The sequence below is a fragment of the Papaver somniferum genome, chromosome 8 (assembly GCF_003573695.1).
Source record: "Papaver somniferum cultivar HN1 chromosome 8, ASM357369v1, whole genome shotgun sequence".
Taxonomy (NCBI): domain Eukaryota; kingdom Viridiplantae; phylum Streptophyta; class Magnoliopsida; order Ranunculales; family Papaveraceae; genus Papaver; species Papaver somniferum.
Window position 1 is genome coordinate 123,062,813 of NC_039365.1, and position 21,435 is coordinate 123,084,247.

The 21,435-nt window shown below is 36.2% G+C and overlaps 2 protein-coding genes and 1 pseudogene across 2 annotated transcripts; 2 read left to right on the top strand and 1 right to left on the bottom strand.

The window, feature by feature from the left end:
- The first annotated feature begins 221 nt into the window (after positions 1-221).
- LOC113302861 (small ribosomal subunit biogenesis GTPase RsgA 1, mitochondrial-like) lies at positions 222-3,480 on the top strand. The gene is made up of 5 exons (XM_026551819.1): positions 222-1,075; positions 1,868-2,089; positions 2,261-2,455; positions 2,563-2,756; positions 3,096-3,480. The coding sequence occupies exons 1-5, from the start codon at positions 386-388 to the stop codon at positions 3,220-3,222; spliced, it is 1,428 nt and encodes a 475-aa protein (XP_026407604.1). The 5' UTR covers positions 222-385; the 3' UTR covers positions 3,223-3,480.
- Positions 3,481-4,140: 660 nt separating this feature from the next.
- Positions 4,141-7,700, top strand: LOC113302862 (digalactosyldiacylglycerol synthase 2, chloroplastic-like). Its single transcript, XM_026551820.1, has 5 exons — positions 4,141-4,311; positions 4,568-4,861; positions 5,420-5,686; positions 6,467-6,819; positions 6,903-7,700. The coding sequence occupies exons 2-5, from the start codon at positions 4,574-4,576 to the stop codon at positions 7,426-7,428; spliced, it is 1,434 nt and encodes a 477-aa protein (XP_026407605.1). The 5' UTR covers positions 4,141-4,311; positions 4,568-4,573; the 3' UTR covers positions 7,429-7,700.
- A 7,277-nt stretch (positions 7,701-14,977) lies between these two features.
- On the bottom strand, positions 14,978-20,790 carry LOC113305987 (annotated as a pseudogene).
- Between the last annotated feature and the right edge of the window lie 645 nt (positions 20,791-21,435).

Here is a 21,435-nt window from a genome sequence, read left to right on the forward strand (position 1 = left end):
AAGAGAAGAAGAAAGAAAACAGATTTTTAGTTTAACTTTGATTTAGGTTAAAAAAATGGGGAGGGTGATCTAGACAATTTACAAAACCATTTGGACCTTCTAACCAACTAGAGAGACATTGATACTAAAAAAAAAAAAAAAAAAAGAAAGACATGATGTCACGTGGTCATTGTGGTTCCGGCACAATCGGACTCCCGATTCGCAATTTCTATGTTGCGACGTCGAAGAGGGAAAACTTATGCGGGAATATCAGCAAGAAGTATCTCATTCCAAGATAAGACATTTATGAAAACTGAAAAGCTCTCTTGGCTCTTGCTAGTAGCAGAGAAAACCCTAGAAAACTTGAATTCAACTTTCTAATGTTCAATTGCACAAACCCTAAAAAATGTCAACCTCAATCATTCCAACAACAGCAAAATCCTCATCATCATTACCAACAATCTGCAACAAAAATGTCTTCTTTAACAACTCATTTCATATTAGAAACTTCAACAAATTATCCACAAAATTCCGTGTAATTTCAATGGCAGCAGCTCGTCAGGATGTACATCAAAGGAGGACACAACTGAATAAGAATTTACTCAAAGCAAAAGATTCAGTAAAAGAACTTAATCAATCATCTCTATCCCCGGTTCTGGATAATAATGTTATTCCCCAGTTGTTGCAAAATCAAGCTGTGGGTATGGTTGCATCAGCCCAAGCTAATTTCATGAGAGTAGTGGTTCAGTCAATTAAGGAAGTTAAAGAAGAGGAGGAAGGTAAAATTGGGGTGGAATTATTATGTGTTGTGAAAGCGGTTCTGAAGAAAATTAAGAGAAGGGTTTTAGTAGGTGATAAGGTTTTAGTTGGAGGTATTGATTGGAATGATAAAAGAGGAATGATTGAGAATGTTTATCAAAGGGATTCAGAGATTATGGACCCGCCTGTTGCTAATGTTGATCATTTATTGGTTTTGTTTTCCTTAGAACAACCTAAGATTGAAGCATTTGCACTTACTAGGTTCTTGATTGAAGCTGAATCTACTGGAATTCCTCTTACTTTAGCTTTAAACAAGTGTGAACTTGTGGACGAAAAGGTTAGTTGTCCCTTGAGATTTTTCAAGTTTTTATGTCATACATTATTGCTGAGTGTCATGCTAAGAAAATCCCAAGTAATTAACTCCCGTTGAAAAGCATTAGTGCAAGATTCCCATACAATGTCGGTTATTGTCAACATAGGCCACATTGCCTGCATTTAGAAGTTTGAGAAAGTATGTCTGTGTATTAAAATGTTGATCAGTTTATCGACATAGTCAACTAGACTGTTTCATTGGTGCGATCATGTAGATTGATTAATGTGTCCCTCCATTTTTGAGTTTGTAGATAATCCGGTGGGCTTTAATTTTTTACTCAATGAATTTAGGTTATGCAGCTTGTTAATTCCTGATATTCTGGATTCATATTCGTAGACATCTGTTACACCTTGGCCAATAGATTTCGCTTGGACAAGAGTTATGTGAGTAGTTTTAGTTGTAAGATGCTAAAAAGTTGTTCTTTGTAGAGAGTAACATGTAGGCGATCTTTGGTTATAGAGTCATCGGTAGGGAATTTGTGTTATTGTTGTCGTATTATTGAAGCTTCTGTGGAAGGGCTTCGTTGCTAGATTTCTTAGACAGCAAAAAGAGGCATAGAAATAAAATGAATAATAGGCCTTTCTTAATTGAAATTAGAAGAGGCAGATGCAAGTCTACTGAAATTTTTATGATTTTTTTCCTACAGGATAAAAAGTATTCAGAAACAAAACTTGTTTATCGCTGTTCTTGTTATTACATAATATGGTCCATGTATTTATTCTTCTTTTGTTAATTTTGTAAGTCTTGTTGATCCAGACACGGTTAGAATGGGAATCAAGGCTTCGTGGATGGGGATATGAACCAGTCTTTTGCAGTGTGGATACCAGAAATGGATTGGACTCCCTGTATTTCATCTTGAGAGACCAAACAACTGTGCTTGTAGGTCCAAGTGGTGTTGGAAAGTCTAGCCTTATTAATGTGTTGAGAAGCAGTCAACAAGTTTCTGATATTTCAGAAGGAGATAACCAGTCTGTAAATGTGAGTTTACTAATTTTATTTTCACTTGTTTGCAAATTGACAGAACTTTCATATGAATTCTACATGCATATTTGCGGTATTTTACTTCCAACACAGATAAAATCAAACTACTTCCCAGTATCCTGATGTTGTTAGTGTCTTTGTGCACCTTGATAATATGACAATTTGTAGATTGAAGGTAGCAAGTGGTTGGAAGATCAACGAGTTGGTGTGGTTTCAGTTAAAAGTGGTAGAGGAAAGCATACAACACGACACGTTTCATTACTTCCAATATCCGGGGGTGGATATCTTGCTGATACACCAGGGTTCAGTCAGCCTACACTGCTGAAAGCAACAAAAGTATCGCTTCCGCAATTATTCCCCGAGGTTCGGTCCGTTTCTTACATTTTTATTACTCGCCCGCTTAATTTCTTCCATGCCACCTAATATAATTGGTGGATGACACACCTTTCCTTTTCTCATTTCTGCCTCAGATTAGAAAGATGATTGAGGATAGTGGCCCTACAACATGCTCATTCAATGACTGTCTGCATGTCGGTGAGCCGGGATGTGTGGTGACAGCAGACTGGGAAAGATATCCCTACTATCTTCAATTGCTTGATGAAATAAAAACTAGAGAAGAGTTCCAGAAAAGAACAATAGGAACCAAAAGAGAAAGCGATGTAAGGTATGGATGTTATAACTTGGAGTAACTCATATATCTCAAATTTCAACTCTCGAGTTTTGTGGATGAAAATTTCTAGACTTTCGTCTATCACAGAAAATTTTGTATTACAAATGCTTGGTAGTTTTAGATGTCTGAGGTGAGAATGTTGAACGGGTAGTAGCAGTTCTTTATCAGCTTTTGCATTGGGAAATTATACTTGCTGATTTTACTCGCGCATAAGTAACTTCAACATTGTGTAACCCCTGCAGTTGGATGTACTTATTTATCAGCTCAATGCTTATATTACAACTTACTGGATTACTCAAAAAAATTATTTCTCAAACCTGTTTGATTTTGCAGGTACAAAGTGGGGGAGATGGGTGTTATACAAGTGGAACCTCGCCTTCAGCTCAAAAAGCATAGGAGGCAATCCCGGAAGCGGACAAATCAATCATTCCTAAATGAATTGGATGACGATGATCACTGAACATTTGAAGGGTGTTGAGGAAAGTATCCAAGTAAGCTGATATGAACGCAAGTAGTTAGTCTAGAGAACTATTTGGTACACCCATGTTGTTTTACATAGATACGTAGAATGTAAATAACGAGCTGTCTTCACATGTTGATAAAATCTAACGGTTTGAGACATTCACTCCCAAGTCTCATAGCAGGCTGATGTATCTGGATTGTAAACAAAATGTCTTAACAAGAGAAACTATATGGGAGCGTTGGTGTTACCATACAAGTGTAAATCACCGAAAGAATCTTGAAATAATCGCACCGTTCTCTAACCAAATAACACAAGAAAGCATAAATAAGAATTGGAGGAGTTCTCTCTCTCTCTCTGAAAAGAAGATCAGCCGTTCGAGACTTATATACTCTATTTGTTTCAAGAAAAAAAAAGTATCATCATTTTTTTATTTTATCCTAAAAATAAGTCAAATTGAAAAATTGATAGTACCTCTTTTCCAAAAATGGAGGGAATAACCATATATTAAATGGACATGATGTTTCAATGAAAAGAACATTGCAACACCAATGATATTCATCGTGGTACGCCGCTGTTTTCTTGCAATCAGACTTGGCAACTCTCTGCCATTCGGTAGAGACTCCGCAACGATTCACAACTAGCAACCGCCGCTCCGCGACGATTCGCAACAAGCAAATTTGGTTTGTCAAGTGAGGTGGATGGTTTGGCAAGTCCATTGCCCTATTCTTTGGCAAAAATATCCCATTTGTTGGGACCCTGTACTAGTCGACGGATATTCTTTTGCTTTCTCTCTTGTTTCCTTGCTGTCATGTTTTCCATTTTTTATTGGCTGGACTTTTAGAGAAAGACGAATATAATTACATTTTAAATTCTAAACTAATTAAAGATTCAAGATATTTTCTCTCTAATATAAAAACATTTATTCCCATCTTGTCCCAGACCCAACCAACTTGTTCCAATCACGCCTCTCCATTGAAGACCTGTAAATTGGCATATTCTTCATTTTCCCATCTCTACAGTTTCTTCTTCTATCCGCAGCTCTTATCGAATTGATCAATATATCATCGCAACTTCGATTCTAACGAGGTATTCTCTCTATTCTGTCAATTTTTTCTTAATGATTCCAGGGTTTCTATTAAAATCAACCGAGAAATTTGTAGTAAAACCCCAATTTCGATATGGTAGATGCAACGATAATGTGGATTTTGTATTTATTAGTGATTTTGATTTCCTCTAATGCAGTTAACACATGAAATTCTGCAGTTAATACATGAAATTCTGATTATCGCAATATATATGTTGGTTGTTTAAATTTATTGTTGTTGTTGTTGTGAAATTCAAGTTACATATGCCGATGGACAAAAAACGGCAAATCGCAATATTTACTACAGCGAGTCTGCCATGGATGACTGGAACTGCTGTTAATCCTCTATTTCGTGCTGGATATCTTGGAAGGGATGGGGAGAGAAAGGTTACTTTAGTGATTCCATGGTTATCCTTGAAAGATCAAGTATTAGTTTATCCTAATCAAATCACTTTTCAAACCCCTTCTGAGCAAGAGGCTTATGTTCGTCGGTGGCTTGAGGAGAGGACCGGGTTCTTATCAGGATTTAACATAACTTTTTATCCCGGAAAGGTAAACATTTATACTTAATATCATGCTATTTCAGGATTTTGATTGTGAAAGATACATTCCTGAATGGTATCCCGCTTTGTATAACACTATGTGTTTAATTTTGTGACTTAAGTTGATTATCCGGAGTTTGAATTGTTACTGTTGGACAGAAGTATGGTTTCAAACTTTAGGTTCCCGAGTCTATCTTATCGTAGTATGTTTACTGTTAGAGTAGCGATATCACTTTTTGCTGTTTTCGTTTTGATATACAGAATAAGCTTTGTACCGCTTTGTTCGTAACTTCGTGTAATTTTGTGACGTAAGTTTAATATCCGGTGTTTGAATTGTCTTAGTCAGTGTCGGGACAGAAGAAGGGGTCCAAATTTTGATATAGAAAAAGCTTTTTACCACTTTGTTCGTAACTTCGTATAATTTTGTGATGTAAGTTGAATATCCGGAGTTTGAATTGTCTCAGTAAGCGCCGAAACAGAAGTACTGGTTCCAACTTTAGGTTCCTGAGTCTATCTTTGTCATAGTAGTTTACTGTCAAAGTCGTGACGTTGCTTTTGTTGTTTTCAGTTTGATAAAGAAAAAGGGAGCATTTGGCCTGTTGGTGATATCACTGAAATCATCCCTGATGAACAGGCGGATATTGCTGTCCTTGAGGAGCCTGAGCATCTTACATGGTATCATCATGGACGGAGATGGAAGTCCAAGTTCCGGCTAGTTATAGGGATCGTTCATACCAATTATCTGGAATATGTGAAGAGAGAAAAGAACGGAAGATTTCAAGCTTTTCTCTTGAAATACCTAAATAGTTGGGTTATTCAAATATATTGCCACAAGGTAGATTTTGCTACAACTTCTTTGCTATCAATGTGCCAGCTTCTCCTTTCATTGCATCTAAAGTTCACTTACAGGTTACATTTATGTCTCATTGGTTGATCATGAAAGATCATAATCTTTAATTTTGCTAGTTGTTGCTAAACATTTAATACCTTCGAGCAGGCACCCCCAAATTTTCTTAATATAGTTAACTTTCGTAAGTAAAATTCCAAATATATAAGAGTTATTGTGGTTTAGCCCACCCCGAAAAATAGTAATTTATAACTTCAGTTCACTGCCTTCAAGATATGACTTTTAGTTTAAAAGTGTTTTAATGACTTTTAGTTTGAAAGTGTTTAAATTTCTGTAGTATGCTTCACTTTTTGTAGATTTAAAAGGTATTTGTGGTTAAGTCTTAAATTCCTTGTACAAGTTATTCATGAACGTTCTCCGTGGTGGGTAGTTATTTGCTAACAATCACTTCACTGCAAATAGGGAAACTATTTGATGGATAGTTCTAGATCTTCTGATTATGTCTTAATCCCTTTACAAGTTATTCATGGACATCCTCTGCAATGGGGAGTTCTTCTTTCTTTTGGCAAAAAAACAGTGGCTATAATAGGATATAAACACTTGAGCGAAAACACACTTAAGGTGTCTTTGTTATTATTGCTAAGGTTATTACCTCCATTGGATTCATCTCGATGTTAGACAAGAACTAAAACTCTGATAAATGCAATTGTGTAACTTAGCTGTTTTTGACATGGACAGTCAGTGTGACTTTTTTTCATCATACTGCAGGTTATAAGATTGTCAGCTGCAACACAGGATCTTCCAAAATCCATCATCTGTAATGTCCATGGTGTCAATCCCAAGTTCCTTGAGATAGGAAAGAAGAAGCAAGAACAGCAGCAGCTACAAGAAAACCAAGCATTCAGCAAAGGTGCATACTTCATAGGGAAGATGGTCTGGAGCAAAGGTTACAAAGAGCTCCTTCAACTCCTCTCTAAGCACCAGAAGCAACTAACTGGACTCACAGTTGATCTATACGGAAGTGGAATAGACTCTGAGAAAGTCCAAGAAAAGGCTAAGAAATTGCAACTGCCTGTTGAAGTCTATCCAGGGCGTGACCATGCGGACTCCCTATTCCACGAGTAAGCTCCAAAGATCCTCCCCTTCATCCCTTCCCCCCTCTCTCACCCACACATATATTAATAGCTAGTTTTTATTTCCTCAGTTACAAGTTGTTTCTAAATCCAAGCACAAGTGACGTGGTTTGCACGACGACTGCTGAAGCGTTGGCCATGGGTAAAATTGTAATCTGTTCCAACCATCCCTCAAATGAATTTTTTATGCAATTCCCAAACTGTCGAACTTTTAACGATGGTGATGGGTTTGTTAAAGAAATTCAAAAAGCCATGGCGGAAGTGCCCGTGCCTTTAAGTGAAGAGCAAAGGCACGAGCTTTCGTGGGAGTCTGCTACTGAGCGGTTTCTAAAAGTGGTCGACCTTGAGCATATTGCCTCTACTAGAAAATTGTCGCGATCGTCAGCGAAGTTTATGTCGATGTCGTTTAAGATTCCAGACATGAAAACGAGCATGGAGGATGCATCTGCTTACATGCACTATACGGCATCTGGGATTGAAGCAGCAAGAAAAGTATTTGGTGCAATTCCCGGAAGCTTAGAACCTGATGAGGAACTATGTAAAGAGCTGGGAATTTCTTTTCCTATGGCAAACCGGAGTTCTTTTGGTTCGAGTTGACGACGAAGCTCATCAGACAGATTGTTGTTGCACATTATTCCTAATTTTGTAGTTGTGATTGTAAGCCATAATCTGTGAAAATACGATGCTGCACATAATCTGTTAATTGCACGTAGAATGTTAGACATTGAAAGTTTAGGTTTAGGGGTAGGGACCTCAGGGTCTCAATGTTATTGTAAATTATTATTTTATGGAGTGTTTCTTATTTATAACGAGAGAACTTCACCCTTTAATCCAAGGAACATCAAGTCATCAGCTGACCTTTTTTTTAAGAGACTTTTTTTTCTGAAAATCAATCCCCAGCTGACTTACATTTTCCTTTTTCATGAGTAATTTAATGGCAGTTTTATGTTCAATGTGATCATGATTTATAAAGGGGATACCACTGTTAGGCGGGATGATACCAATTCAGTGATCCGACGGTCAGGATCTGTTAATATTTATGGATTGGTATCACCCCCAAGTAATACTGGTATCCCCTTGTAAATCGTGAATGTGACGGTGGAGATGGAGACTGTTATTGTCTTTACTTTTTGCCCAGTTGATAGTTTCCCGTATAGCTAGACTTTCTGCAATCTTTGCTATGCATTTGATGGTCTTGCAACAACATAACTGCATCCAGTCTTGTTCGAACCAGAATCTTGGAGCACAACATAACCAAAGGAGTAGAAGCCCAAACAGTTGTTTCCATGCTACTATCGCACACACTGCATGAGGAATTCGTAATGCAGTTGCGGTGAGAGAGAGTTGCTCTTTGGTAGGTAAGATGTTTCCAATGCACTTCCAAATAACCGATCAAAAAAAAAAAAAAAAAAAAAAAACATGTTGCACTTCCAAATAAACAGTTGGACTTCAGAAAGCACGGAGGTTTTGTGCAAGGTCCTATACAAGAGGTTAACAGACTGAGGGTTAAGGGCATGAAAGTTCTCACATGTCGAGAGAGGATTTTAAACGAGGCCTCCACCCAAGCCTAGTTTAGATCATTCCGCTAAAATCTGAATGCTAGAGATAACTAAAAGAAATAAATAAATTGTAAGCTCAAACCAACCCCAGGGGGTTTCAGTCATATTTACATCTTCACTTACCCAGTGTTCATTTACTTAAAACAGGCAAATACATAGAGATATGTAGTGTATGCATTACGTTAACAACAGAAGTTCTGAAACAGTAAGAAGCACTGGAAGTGGCAATGCGTATGATTTATATTTCTAGTAGGGCCTACGGCCCATGGGTGTGCGGCCCAACTAAAAGCCTAAGAGTTTCTCTTTACATGTATATAAAGGATACTTTACCTATGTAATAGGCTAATCAATAAAAATTCTTCTCTTCTCCGCCTCTTCCTTTTTCACCTATTATTCTACTACAACACGTTATCATGCACGAAGCTATATCGTAGAGCTATATTGGATCAGTTGATTTTTTATTTTATTTTTGCAGGTATTTCTTTTGAACAAAGAAATTTCGTTTCATAATATATACTGTATTAGTGTTCTACGAAAACATGATTATCAAACGTATAGATTTCACCGTTAGATTTTCATGAAAATTTAGTATCTTCAACCCAATTAGTTGTTATTTACTATGTTAAAATTTCAATCAAATCGGAATATGATGCTATCTCCAAATTCTGATTTAGTAGAACTGTCCTCGTTTAGAAAACCCTAATTATAACAACGTCGAAAAACCTAAGTTTCGTATAATTTTAACCGTTGGATTATTCTGTAATTTTTATATGTGGTGTATGTTATCCTCATGGAGATACTGTAAAAATTTCATAAAGACCCTACAATGGAAAGTACTCCAAAGTACGTGATATTTCCTGCCGTATCCACAGAAACGTGAATTGGAACAGTTATACGGAGTCATAAATATCTTTTTATCTAGCCACTGGATGTCTCTTAAATATTAATATGTTTATGGAAACATTATGGTGAAACTAGTACAAAGATTTCATCATGATCAGACTATAATTCCTTTGTCTTTCGATCAGAAACGTTGAAAGAAGAATTTTTTCAATTCTTAGGGTTAACAATATGTTTTGGGCTCATATGCTAATAGGTTCACACTTATTATCAATGGGCCTAAATATTTCATATATAATGGACCACATATATTTATATTTATTAAACATGACGTTGTCAACCCAATGGACCGGGTCTTGACCAAGTAGTTGACCATACTTTGACTAAACCAATTCAACTCTAATTTGACCTTTTGAACTCAGAAGTACTTGAGCACCACAAAAGAGTCTATGATGTGGAAGTTTGTGTACACAAGTACAATACTTTCTTCATAAAAATCTTCAACTTATAAAGATACACCTTTCAAAGAGGAATGCATACCTTTCAACATTTAAGGCGACATATTAACTTCAGACGATGTATTGCTTTGAAGGAAGTTTGTCGAAACATTCATTTTCCCCCAAAATTCAATGTTAAGTAGGATGTAATCCAATTGTTAGACTATAATGAGTTAATAACTTTGACAATGATATGTGTAATTAAAAGCACACCTCACGTTTTGTGGAAAGAAACTTACAAAAGTTTCCATGAGTCAGAGATGTAATTCTGTCTCCAGTAGTAATGATACAAAGTAAATGTATCTACCTATAATGGGACAAAGATGTAATTCTGACTCATACCAATGAGGGTTGCAAATCTTGGTATAAGCATTTTACTGAGAATGATATAAGCGTTGTAATGCAAGTATCATATATTAGTAGTCAACTACAAGAGATATAGAGTGTTTAAAGGAAAACGAACACACTATATTCTTGGAGAAAGTTATGCCCTAGACATTAACATTAATGGAAACAAGAAATTTGCCAAGTCAATACACTTACCCATTTTTTTCCTTACCTTTATTTAATTGAATTTTATGGTTAGATTCTACATTTTGATCCTAAACTGTTGTCTACATGATAGTTTGACATATATTTCATTAGCTAAAATAAAGAAATTTTTTTTTGCGAAGAATTAAATTCATTGTCTGCACTTATGGAATGAAAATTATATCATTTTCATGAGATTGAAATACTCTAAATAACTTGAGATATACTCAAAAGTACTTGAGTTATAAGGATCATTCGTACATTATGATGAGAAGTATATCATCTTCATGAATGGTAACACTCTAAATTAAATGAGACAGATTTTCTTTTGTTAATAAGGTCACACCACTTATTACACGAAACTCTTAAGGAATTTAAATTAGTTGTTGAACTATTTCCTTATAATGTGACTACGATGAATTTTTTTCATTGAGCGAAGCAATGCTCAAATTTTGTTTCCAAGATGGAACAAAGATTAAAAGTCACAAAATCTCTATATGTACCGAGAGCTAATCACCTTGTTAAATTCCAAAGAGACCCATGCAAGTGGATATCATATGGAAACTCACAATGATGAGAATGTAATTGATTGTATCTTTTACAGTCTCTAATATATTTGGAAGAAAATATATCTTAGAGAAACTAATGAGTCAATCTAGTGAAAAGTAAATCACTATAGTATTTGGATTATTGAATCCATATTGACTTCGACGATGAAATATTGGGAATTGACTCATACAGACTTTGACATAACCATAAAGGCACTTTGGTTGTGACATGGTGTTTCGTTTTGAAAGGACTCATATGTACATCACTGTGTTTGAGTGGACGAGACAACGGGAAAAAGATTGACAGAATGCGAAGTAACAACATATCTCTCAATAAGTGTTCTCTAAAGAACTAGATGCACAACCCCCCTTCCCGTTATGCTTTTAAGTACGAGAGCATATTACTCATTTTACAAAGTCTTCAGTAAAACAGGGTCGAGACCATCCTAAGATGCAAATGGTAAACAATCCATATTACAAAGATAAAAAGGTGAAATTTAGAAAAATATTCATGCAGAATGCGGACCATTAAAGTGACTTATGGCTCTGGTGAATGTTTTGACATTTTGGACTATTAAAGTGACTTATAGTTTCCAAGAAATCCGCGTTTAAAAACTCCTAACACATATTACACAATACAAAGTGCAAAGGCTCACCACCCTTATTAATACTAGAGAATTTACATCAAAAGGACTTGCTGAATATTGCATGTTTAATAGGATCAATATAGAGCATCTTATACCCAATGGTCTCGCATAGGCTACCATCAAAGGTTACAAATGGTGCCTAAGGAATAAGTTATGCAGTATTACACGCATCTTACTTAATTCATTTTTACAACCCAATATTAGTCAACCTTTTCTGCGTACCAGTTGGTAACTGGATTTAAGCCTGACATTCGTGTTCTTACGCATTTTTAGTTGCACTATATATGTGCCATTACGACTCCACATCGTACTATGATGGGTCTTCAAAACTATTAAGTAGTTATGTTGGAAATGAGTTCCCAACAATTATCCGCATTTTAAAACTTTTGGCAGGAGATCTCTTACCGCTAGATTTGCGGGTTATCACTTTAATGAGACAGTCTTCCCGTCGTTAGGGGGAGATAAGAAAAAATCAGGAATTTTCTTGGTGTGTTCCCACTGTGTCTCATATTGATTCTTGTACTCCACAAATGTAAATGTGAAGTGATAAAGAATATTCGATTTTCAGAATGCACATTGATATTACTAAAGTGATGAGATCACACATACCAGCTGCAAACCTACTTGCAAAGTTACAAATCCTCAATACGGGATATACACCATAGACTAAGGTGTTGCAACTATACTCAATGGAAGTGTGGTTGAGGCCGTGGATCCATAAAGTAATTTGGAGAGACCACTTGGTTCGATCAATCCTCACCGATAAAGGAAGTAGGTGAGTAAGGCACAACTTATTTATATCATCAGAAATCATCTCATAAGATTGTCTCTGAATATGTCCATGAATCAAACTGGAGGACGCTCCGAAGTTTTAAATGATTCTAGAGAACAATGAAATCTTGATGGATTATGAGAATGCACACGAGTCAATTGAAGGATCATGCGTGCACAGTGATGATATAATCCATAAATAGTTGCTCCAGAAGTAAAACACAATGAGATCGAACCATGCTTTATTTTGATTAATTTCAGATAAATAGCATATTTGGCCTACACAATCTAGGTAGAACTTAGTTCTTTGGCAGATATACGGGTATTTAGTGTGGTAGTGCTAACCAAACAAGTGTAAAGCCTATGGGACATATATGATTATTTGTCATACAACACAGTGGGAAGAATGAAGTCTCAAAGTATCAAGACTCGCCTTGTGGCGCAAGGTTTCTCACAAAGCCCTGGAATTGTCCTCTTGTAATGAACGTTATAGCGTTCCGCTACTCAGTTAGCTTGGTAATTTCAAAAGGACTTGAAATGCAGCATATGTATGTGGTTATTACATATCTCTGAAAGAATCAAGAGATAACAGATATTTACAAAAGTACTTGATAGAATTTTGTTGCCCAAATCAAGTGACTCTAAACCACAGAGTGCGTTTACAGTTAGATAGAACACTCACTTATAGATTGAAGCAATCAGGCGGATGTGGTATACCCGTCTAAGTGGAAATTGATTTGCAGGGGATAGAAAACTAAGGTATTTTTCCTTGCATATTCATAAGAAAGTTCCTGATTTGGATTTGTAGCTATCTATGTCCATGGTACAGACATCATGGGTACTCTTGATGTAATAATAGACCTTAAAATCTATTTGGAATCCGAATTTGAGATGAAAAGTCTTGGGAAAGCTCGACTGAATACTGAGCTTGTGGTATATTATTCCACCAGTTTGCATATGTCTAAAGTTTTCAGGCTATTTAATAAAGACATGCATCCTGATAGCACTCGCATGATTAGTCGAGGTTCAAATGTATGTAAGTGACCATTTCATCTAAAGGAAGATGACGAAGATTTGTTGGGGATGAAATTACCATATCTAAGTACAATATACACATTGTTGTACATAGTATAGTAATATACTCGATTAAATTTTACATCTTCATGGAACTTATTATCTAGATATAGCTCAGCGCCAGCGCAACGTCATTGCAATGGTACAATGAATGTAATCATGTACTTAAAAGTAACCATTGACATGAGTTTGTTTTATCCCAACAAAGACATAAAAATGAATGCTAAAGGAACTGAAATCCAAAGGTTGTTGATTATGAATGAACAATAATCTATTCTCCAACGAAAGTAATCAGGGGAAGATATGTTAAACTATTTTCTAAGTCATTACCGATATTCAGTTTCGAAAAGTACATGAGTAAAGAAATTGTCTGGAACAACTCTGAAAGTAATCAGGGGGAGATGGCGATATCAGGGGGAGGATCCAAGGATATGATGTCGACATATTTTACTTCGAAATTGAAGTTGTGTTGTACTCTTTTTCCCTTCGATCGAGAATAGTTTTTCCCAAAGGGTTTTGTTACTCGATAAGGTTTTTAGCGAGACAACACTAAAAACATCAAGTATGTTGAACGTTGAAGACATAGAGATCGCGTTGATATTACTGAAAATATCTTAATCAAAGAAATGAAACGCGATATTCTCTTAAGCAACGTAACTTCCAGAATCAACAACATGGTCTTATAAACATTCAAGTCACCAAAGTAAAGTGTGATAAACTCCTTTTGAACGCATTAGACTAGTGAAAATTATCTGACATCAGGGGGAGCATTTAATGGTGTGTTGAACTATTTTCCTTCACCGAGGTTGCTTTTACCCACAGGGTTTTGTTACTCGGCAAGGTTTTTAATGAGACAACAACAAACACCGAGAATATAATTTCCCAGCTAAGGCTATTGTCTTTCTTACGAGGATTTTTTGCCTTAAGAGTTGTGAAGAAACTAGTCAACTTCAACGAAGCAAAGTGATCATCTGCAACGGATCACCTTTACTTGCATCTATCACGTTATACTCTTTTCCCTTCGTCAAGGTTTTATCCCGCTGGGTTTTCTTTGTCAAGGTTTTAATGAGGCAATATATTTGAGTCCATCTATGTTCTAAGTTTGCTTAGTATTGTACTCTTTTTCTTTAGTTCAGGTTTTGTCCCTCTAGGTTTTCCTGACGAAGTTTTAACGAGGCAATTAACTTAGATTCGTCGATCTTTGAAAATCGTATTGCATGTGATGAACTACATGTAAAGTACGTAAAAACATGTGAAGTACTACATGTGAATAGTTTTACCAAGGTTTTATCCCACTGGGTTTTTCCTTGTCAAAGTTTTAATGAGGTGATTGATTTTGGCACAAGTCATCAAGAAGAGTACGACATTTGAAGACCTATATTCGAAGCACTATACCTGAAGCAATACAAACGGAGTTCTATTGGACTACACAAGGGGAAGTATTGTAGGGCCTACGGCCCATGGGTGTGCGGCCCAACTAAAATCCTAAGGGTTTCTCTTTACATGTATATAAAGGATACTTTACCTATGTAATAGGTTAATCAATAGAAATCCTCCTCTTCCCTGCCTCTTCCTTTTTCACCTATTACTCTACTACAACATTCTACTGTATATAACTTAGTTATTACGTCATTTCTATCCGTCTAATAAGCAGGCAGACATACTATTTCAATAATCTATCACTCGAACATGCCACCTTGAGATTTCTGACGCTCCATGTTTTGAAGGATATGCTCTTTCACCTGCAACCACCATTACAACTGAATAAGTAGTTGAGTATAGCAATGAAACAGATAAGGTATCAGGGTTAATATGATTGTAATTGAGTTAACACAATTTTCTAATAAAGACTTTAACAGGTTAAAACCAGGGTATTCAAGTTGGAAAGTAATAAGCTGAACAATGGACATTATAGTATTATATTAGGATCGAATATATACCATGATAGTTTTCCTGGAGCGCTTTTTATGACTGGGACGACTACATAGGGTATCATTACCCTCTCCACAGTTAATCAATCCTCTCCCATCCACACCATTACGCTTACCGTTACCTGGTATACCACTCTCCCTCAACACTGCTGGCTGCATATCAAAACACATGACATATATAATTACAAAGGTGTTTGTACTAGAAGAGCTGTAATATATAATAAAAACATGAAACAAGCAGAGAAGGGGTTAAACCTCATTTCTATAGATGGGTGTGTTGTTTCCAAGTTTCTCCTGAATTATAGACGATCCATTCTGATGAGTATCAATAGATCTTTCTCGAGTTCTTATAAGATCAGAACCAACAGTGTGGAGACCACCAATGGTTGACATGTTTTGAGGTTCACTTATCTCCATTGCCTGTTTATTTCAAGAAAACATGCTATGAAATGTTTGACTCAACCACGGAAGTACTAAGAACAAAGCAAAATCATAATATGACTTTTTATTACCGTTAACTTGATCCCCAAAGAATTCTTGACTTCAAGTATCCTCTTGTCAGTCAATTCAGATATAATGACATGTTTACCTAAGGAAAAATACATGAAGTTTAGATATTGTAACATAATCCAGTGGGAGCATATGATACAGAGCCTGCATTTAGAATAAAATAAGATTAGACAACACAGTAGAAAGTCTAAGGGCGAAATCTTGGGCTTTAAACTATGCTTGATCTAATTTGATGGACTACTAAGTTACGATGATGAGGCACCTTTTATTTACAAAGAAAGCCCAGGTCACCTTCATGTACAAGTAGTCTTCATCATTCCCTCGCTGAACTTTCTCATTAACTTGGTTTATTTGTACATCCATCTATTCCTTCACAACAATTTCCAAATTCTGCTTCTGAGGTAGTTTGGTTTGTGGTGACATTAGTTTTGGACAGTGATAATACGAATGACCATGACAATTAAAATTTGGAAGCAAATAAGAACTGAAATAAAACCAACCTTCAGCTTGCTGATGGAGTAAGAATCCTTTCCAGTTCTTGATAGAATATTTTGATTTACAAGTTTATCCATGCTTTCTGTGGAAATAAAAAGAATTAATGTTTTGAAATTGAAAGATTTCAGCTTTCTGCCAATGCTTCATCTGTACATATGGATTCAAGTTATTTTCTCACCTTCAGTCAGAATGAGAACAAAATTAAAACCTTTATATTAGTCCTCTAAACCATATCACTAGAGCATCAGACACAGAACTAACATTGCATAATCACTAGAACATTCCCACCAAATACAATGCTCGGTAACAGCCCTGGTATGGTACTGGAAGTTAAATCTGTTAAATATGACTACGGTTTGCTACAGTTGCCAAAGTTGTGGCTAGAGGTGATCTGATTCCTCACCACCACAACTTTGGTTTATTCGATGCAAAGTCTGACTCATAAAGTCACTTGGACGAATATGACAATTCCTAACTTATCAACCAAATAGTGCATTCATATGAGTTGATTGTACTATTTACTACTAATATAGTGATATGTCCCGGAAGTTAGAGAGAACATCAGTCAGTTCAACACTGTCAATGAGGCGAGAGCCAAACCAGTCTCTTACACGTGTTAACTGATGTTTGTCCTCTTCTGCATCCTGTGTATCATCTGCAATAGATGACTAAAGTTAAGCTACTGTAACTACTATATTAGGCCTTTATTGTTTGTCATTTGAAACATCGAACCCACCTTCAGAATCAGCCATGTCATTGTTTTCACATGACCAAGTTCTATCTGTCATAACAAAGAATAGGTTTTAAAGTAGAGAAAAATTGTAAGAGAGCAGGGATAAGAACAGGCTGAAATGAGAGATAATTACTTACAGGAGCTACAATGTATCCGTCAGCATTGGTTGAGTGGCTCATCTGACAAAATATTTCATAGTTTTTTAAATTCTATTCTAGAGCTTCACCAGTGTTTTCTCTCAATTTGAATGATAATAGTGGCTGTAACATGACAAATAAGTTGCGGTATAAGTGTACCTCGCTATCTGAATCCGAAGGATCAGTTGTTGTCATTGAATCACCCAAGCTGATCTCTACATCATCTTCCATGTCATTGTCTTCATCTTGACATGGATCCATGATACTTTTGACCTGCACAGTTCTAAACTTGGTTACAAAAATAGAACTCGATGGATCAACCACCAGTTTAACTCATTCAGATTTCGCTATTACCAAATTACCTTGAGAGCTAGTACGAAATGTTTGCTGTTAACATTTCCGATTTCCATTTTGAGAGGATTTTTCGACCATGGATGCTTAGCTTCTTTTTCTGAGCAGCCTCTGAAGAATGGAGGCTCATAGTCTATAGGCTGCAGGTTTTCCAAAATATAAATCGAATCTTAGAGTATTTCCATTCAAGAATGAAAAAATTTATGAACTATTAATTTAATGAATGAGTGTATCACAAATGAGTTTATCCATGCATCTAAGAACCCAGGGGACATACTTACATAAGAGGACAATACATAAAAAATTCAAGGAAGATAATCTAGGGGAATTCAGTTTCAGAAGGTATTTGTAAAATTTAGTTGACATCAGAATACAAATAATCTAGCCCATCGTTACCCTACCACAATTGTTTGAGATGCCATAAATTGTGTAATTTTAATTGGACACTGATCACTGATAGGGTGTTGTTTCTGCAACGGTGCAAATACGGACAAGAAGTAGTGTGTAGACGAAACAAGGTAAAATACAAACAAGACAAAATTAATAACAAATGTAAACAAGGAAAAGAACTTACAGTGACATCCTCATAATAAAGAATCTTCATCAAAATCGTACGCTGAAACACATAATAAAATATAAAATAAAATTATGTAATGCAGCTAACTCGAATATCTAATAATAACTTCCATATAAAGGATCAAAATGAATTTTTTTACCTCTTCTGGCATACGGTCTAGAGTTCGCATCAACTGAACCATAGTTCAGATCATTTTACATGCAGAACTCCTGTCAAAACCAAGTAAAAAGTGTTTTAACACGGTCGGCGAAGTAATCCACTAGTGCAAAAAACAAAACCAAAACTAAAATCTAACAAACTCAATTGCTTACTGTTATACCTTATTTGATTTGGTGTAATGTTTGTATTGCCATTAGACTTGAATGTTGCTCCTTGTTTCTTATTCCCAGTACGACTTATGTTCATCATGACCTCTTCACTGTCAGAACTCGAATAGCTAAATGAAACTGCACAACGCAAACCATCCATGTATGATTTTATAATTTCATTTATCAGTCTCCATACAAAACTCAAAGCTACTTCGAATACTCAAAAACTTAGCAATTTTGAAATAAAATAAAATAAAATCCAAATCCTTGTCAATGAAAGAAGAAGTGAGATACAAAAACTTAGCAATTTTGAAACGAATGGTTGTAACATACACGCATATTATTCTATCATAGGTCCTTCAATAGTTTCAGATATACAGAACAGAAGTGTTCTAAGGTATTACTTCTGCAATGCATCATAAACACCTGAGAACCACAAGAAAACAATCATACTTTAGGTAATCTTGCTTGCAGCTAAGCTTTTAAGGTATTTCTTTTGCAATGCATCATAAACACCTGAAAAACCACAAGAAACAATCATAATTTAGGTAATCTCGCTTGCATCTAAGGTATTTGTACAAGTCTCTATGTGTGTTCAAAGTGAGATCGTTATACTTTTTTCCATCTAGTCGATAAGTCTTCTAGATTCAACATCTATAGGCATGAGTTTCTTAATATTGATCTCTATTACAAATTACAGAAACTAAATTCATCACATACCCGTAAATAAACTAATTCAAATAGAAATGAAATAGTCATCGCCAATTTTTTTCTTCCGAGTTTCAAGTAGATACGGCACGAAGCTTTATGTAGGATCGAGCAATCGAGAGGATAACACACGCGGAAGAAATTAAAAGACTACATTGATAATCAAATTCGGTGTACAATTCTTATGGCTCAATAACCTACTTATAGTCTCATAAACTTGACGAGCACTCAAATCAAACTTTCCTAACAAAGGTAAAACTATAAACAAAGACACTTTCCTAACATAAAGCAAACTCTAAATAGAACTCTTCTAGAACTCTCTAGAACTTAAACATCTTGCTTCTCAAGTAAGCTCCACGTCCAAACCAGACACGCCATATCTTGGTTTAACTTCAAACATCCTCCCTTAAACCAAGATATTCAAATCCCCATACAAGGATTGCTTCACTTCTTACGATCACACCCTTGTGACGTCTCTTCCACAACTCATAGGCATTCTCCTATTGTTGTCTTTTCACACATCACCCTTGGTGATTGCTTTTCTTTCTTCATAACCTTGTTGTTGTTTCTTCTTCTCTAGTTTTCTTTGTTTCTTCATGATTCTCTCACAATCTTTCTTGTTATGCTTCTGCCACAAGCAATAACTATCACAAAGTCTGCCACACTTCGCAAGTTTTCCAAGTTTCTGCCACAAACTCTTCAACCACACTTAAGCTTACATGTTTGAGCTTAAACTTCAACATCCTCCCTTAAGCTCAAACATATCCACCCAACATTCCTTGTCATTCTAAGTCTCTAAATTCGATCAACTTAATCAAATTGTACTAGTCCTGACTGCAATACCAGCTTTGACCTCCATCAAACTGTATGAGTCCTCCTGACTGCAATACCAGCTTTGATCCTCTATCAAACTGTACCAATCCTATGACTGCAGTACCAACTTTGATCCTATTGTGTCTATTTCAAATCCATGACTTAACCCTTCGAATCAATCTCTCACCCAAAGCTTCTTCACCTTCTAAAATAATACAACGCTCTTCCACAATAACCCTTGTACACATTACCAAACACAACAACACCAATTTCCATTCAAACCAAAATAGTTAACAATTTTTTTTTAGTACCGTCAAGATCCCTTCAAGACTGCAACTAGAAACATGATTTTAACATTCACCATCTCGAGTCTGAGATGCATCACTATAGACAATATCCAAACTCCATCATACACTACAGTCGAGCCCTTTTCTCGTCACCACTGTCAACACCTACTGCCAACATTGGCATCGACAGCCTTGATTCCCTGTCCTTGTACAGCTCGAACATCCTCGCTTCCTTCAACTCCACTAACATCAACCAACAGTCCTCAATTTCAGATCATCGTGATCAATAACGGCAACATGGACCTTCTAAATCTCGACCACATAAGCTTTCTTCATTCTCTTGCTTTCCTTCCTTATTATCCCCATATGATTGAAACAATTTTTCTCTTGCCAATAGATTACTCCCACAAGACCTTGACAGATTCAAACCAACAAACGTACCAAACATCACTTTCCTTGTTCTGAGTACCACCAAAACCATTGACCTAAGAACACGGCAGTGGACACCATCTCCCCGTGATTCTGGTCATATGTTTTAACCTACTGTAATCTTTTTAGTTTTTTTAATACCCTCGATAGCAATATAACCCTCTTCTCGGGTTTATCACCAGCACCCAACGATGCAGCTAATATTTCATCCATCAGTCACCGTTGACACCACAACACTATGAGAATCAACAATGATATCAGAGATCCAACAATGACAGCATCAATTTTTTTTTCTTTTAACATGATTGACTTGATTAAATCACATATTCTAATCCTTTACAACATCATCTTCATCTAGTTTTTTCCTTTTCCAGCTCCATCATCAACTTCTAGTAATGTCAGCAAGACAAAACCTTCCCCGTTCATCACACTGTTATAATGGAAGCATCAGCTCGGCAACCATAGAACCCTACATCTCCCATCGATCAACAGAGACCTTCAATAGCAGCAAGCAACCATCTCCTTTAGACAAATCGAACTCAATCTCTTCAACATGGGAAAAAAGAACAAAGGGGTAACAACAGATTTTTCACTCCCGAAGAGATGAACAATGTTCAGAGGAGGGGAAGATAGCCACACATTTGAAGAGTGGGTAGATGCATCTAGTGCTGCTAGATTATGTGCCACATTATTGGAAATATTTCTGATATACCTGAATTCCACAGAATTGAAATTTCTCAGCTCGTCTCTGATTCTGCTAAGATTGTTCTAGATCCTCCAGCTTGTGTTGTAGTGCTTATATTTCAACACATTTATGACATTTAGTGAATCCCCTTCCAGAATGATGTCTTGGAATCC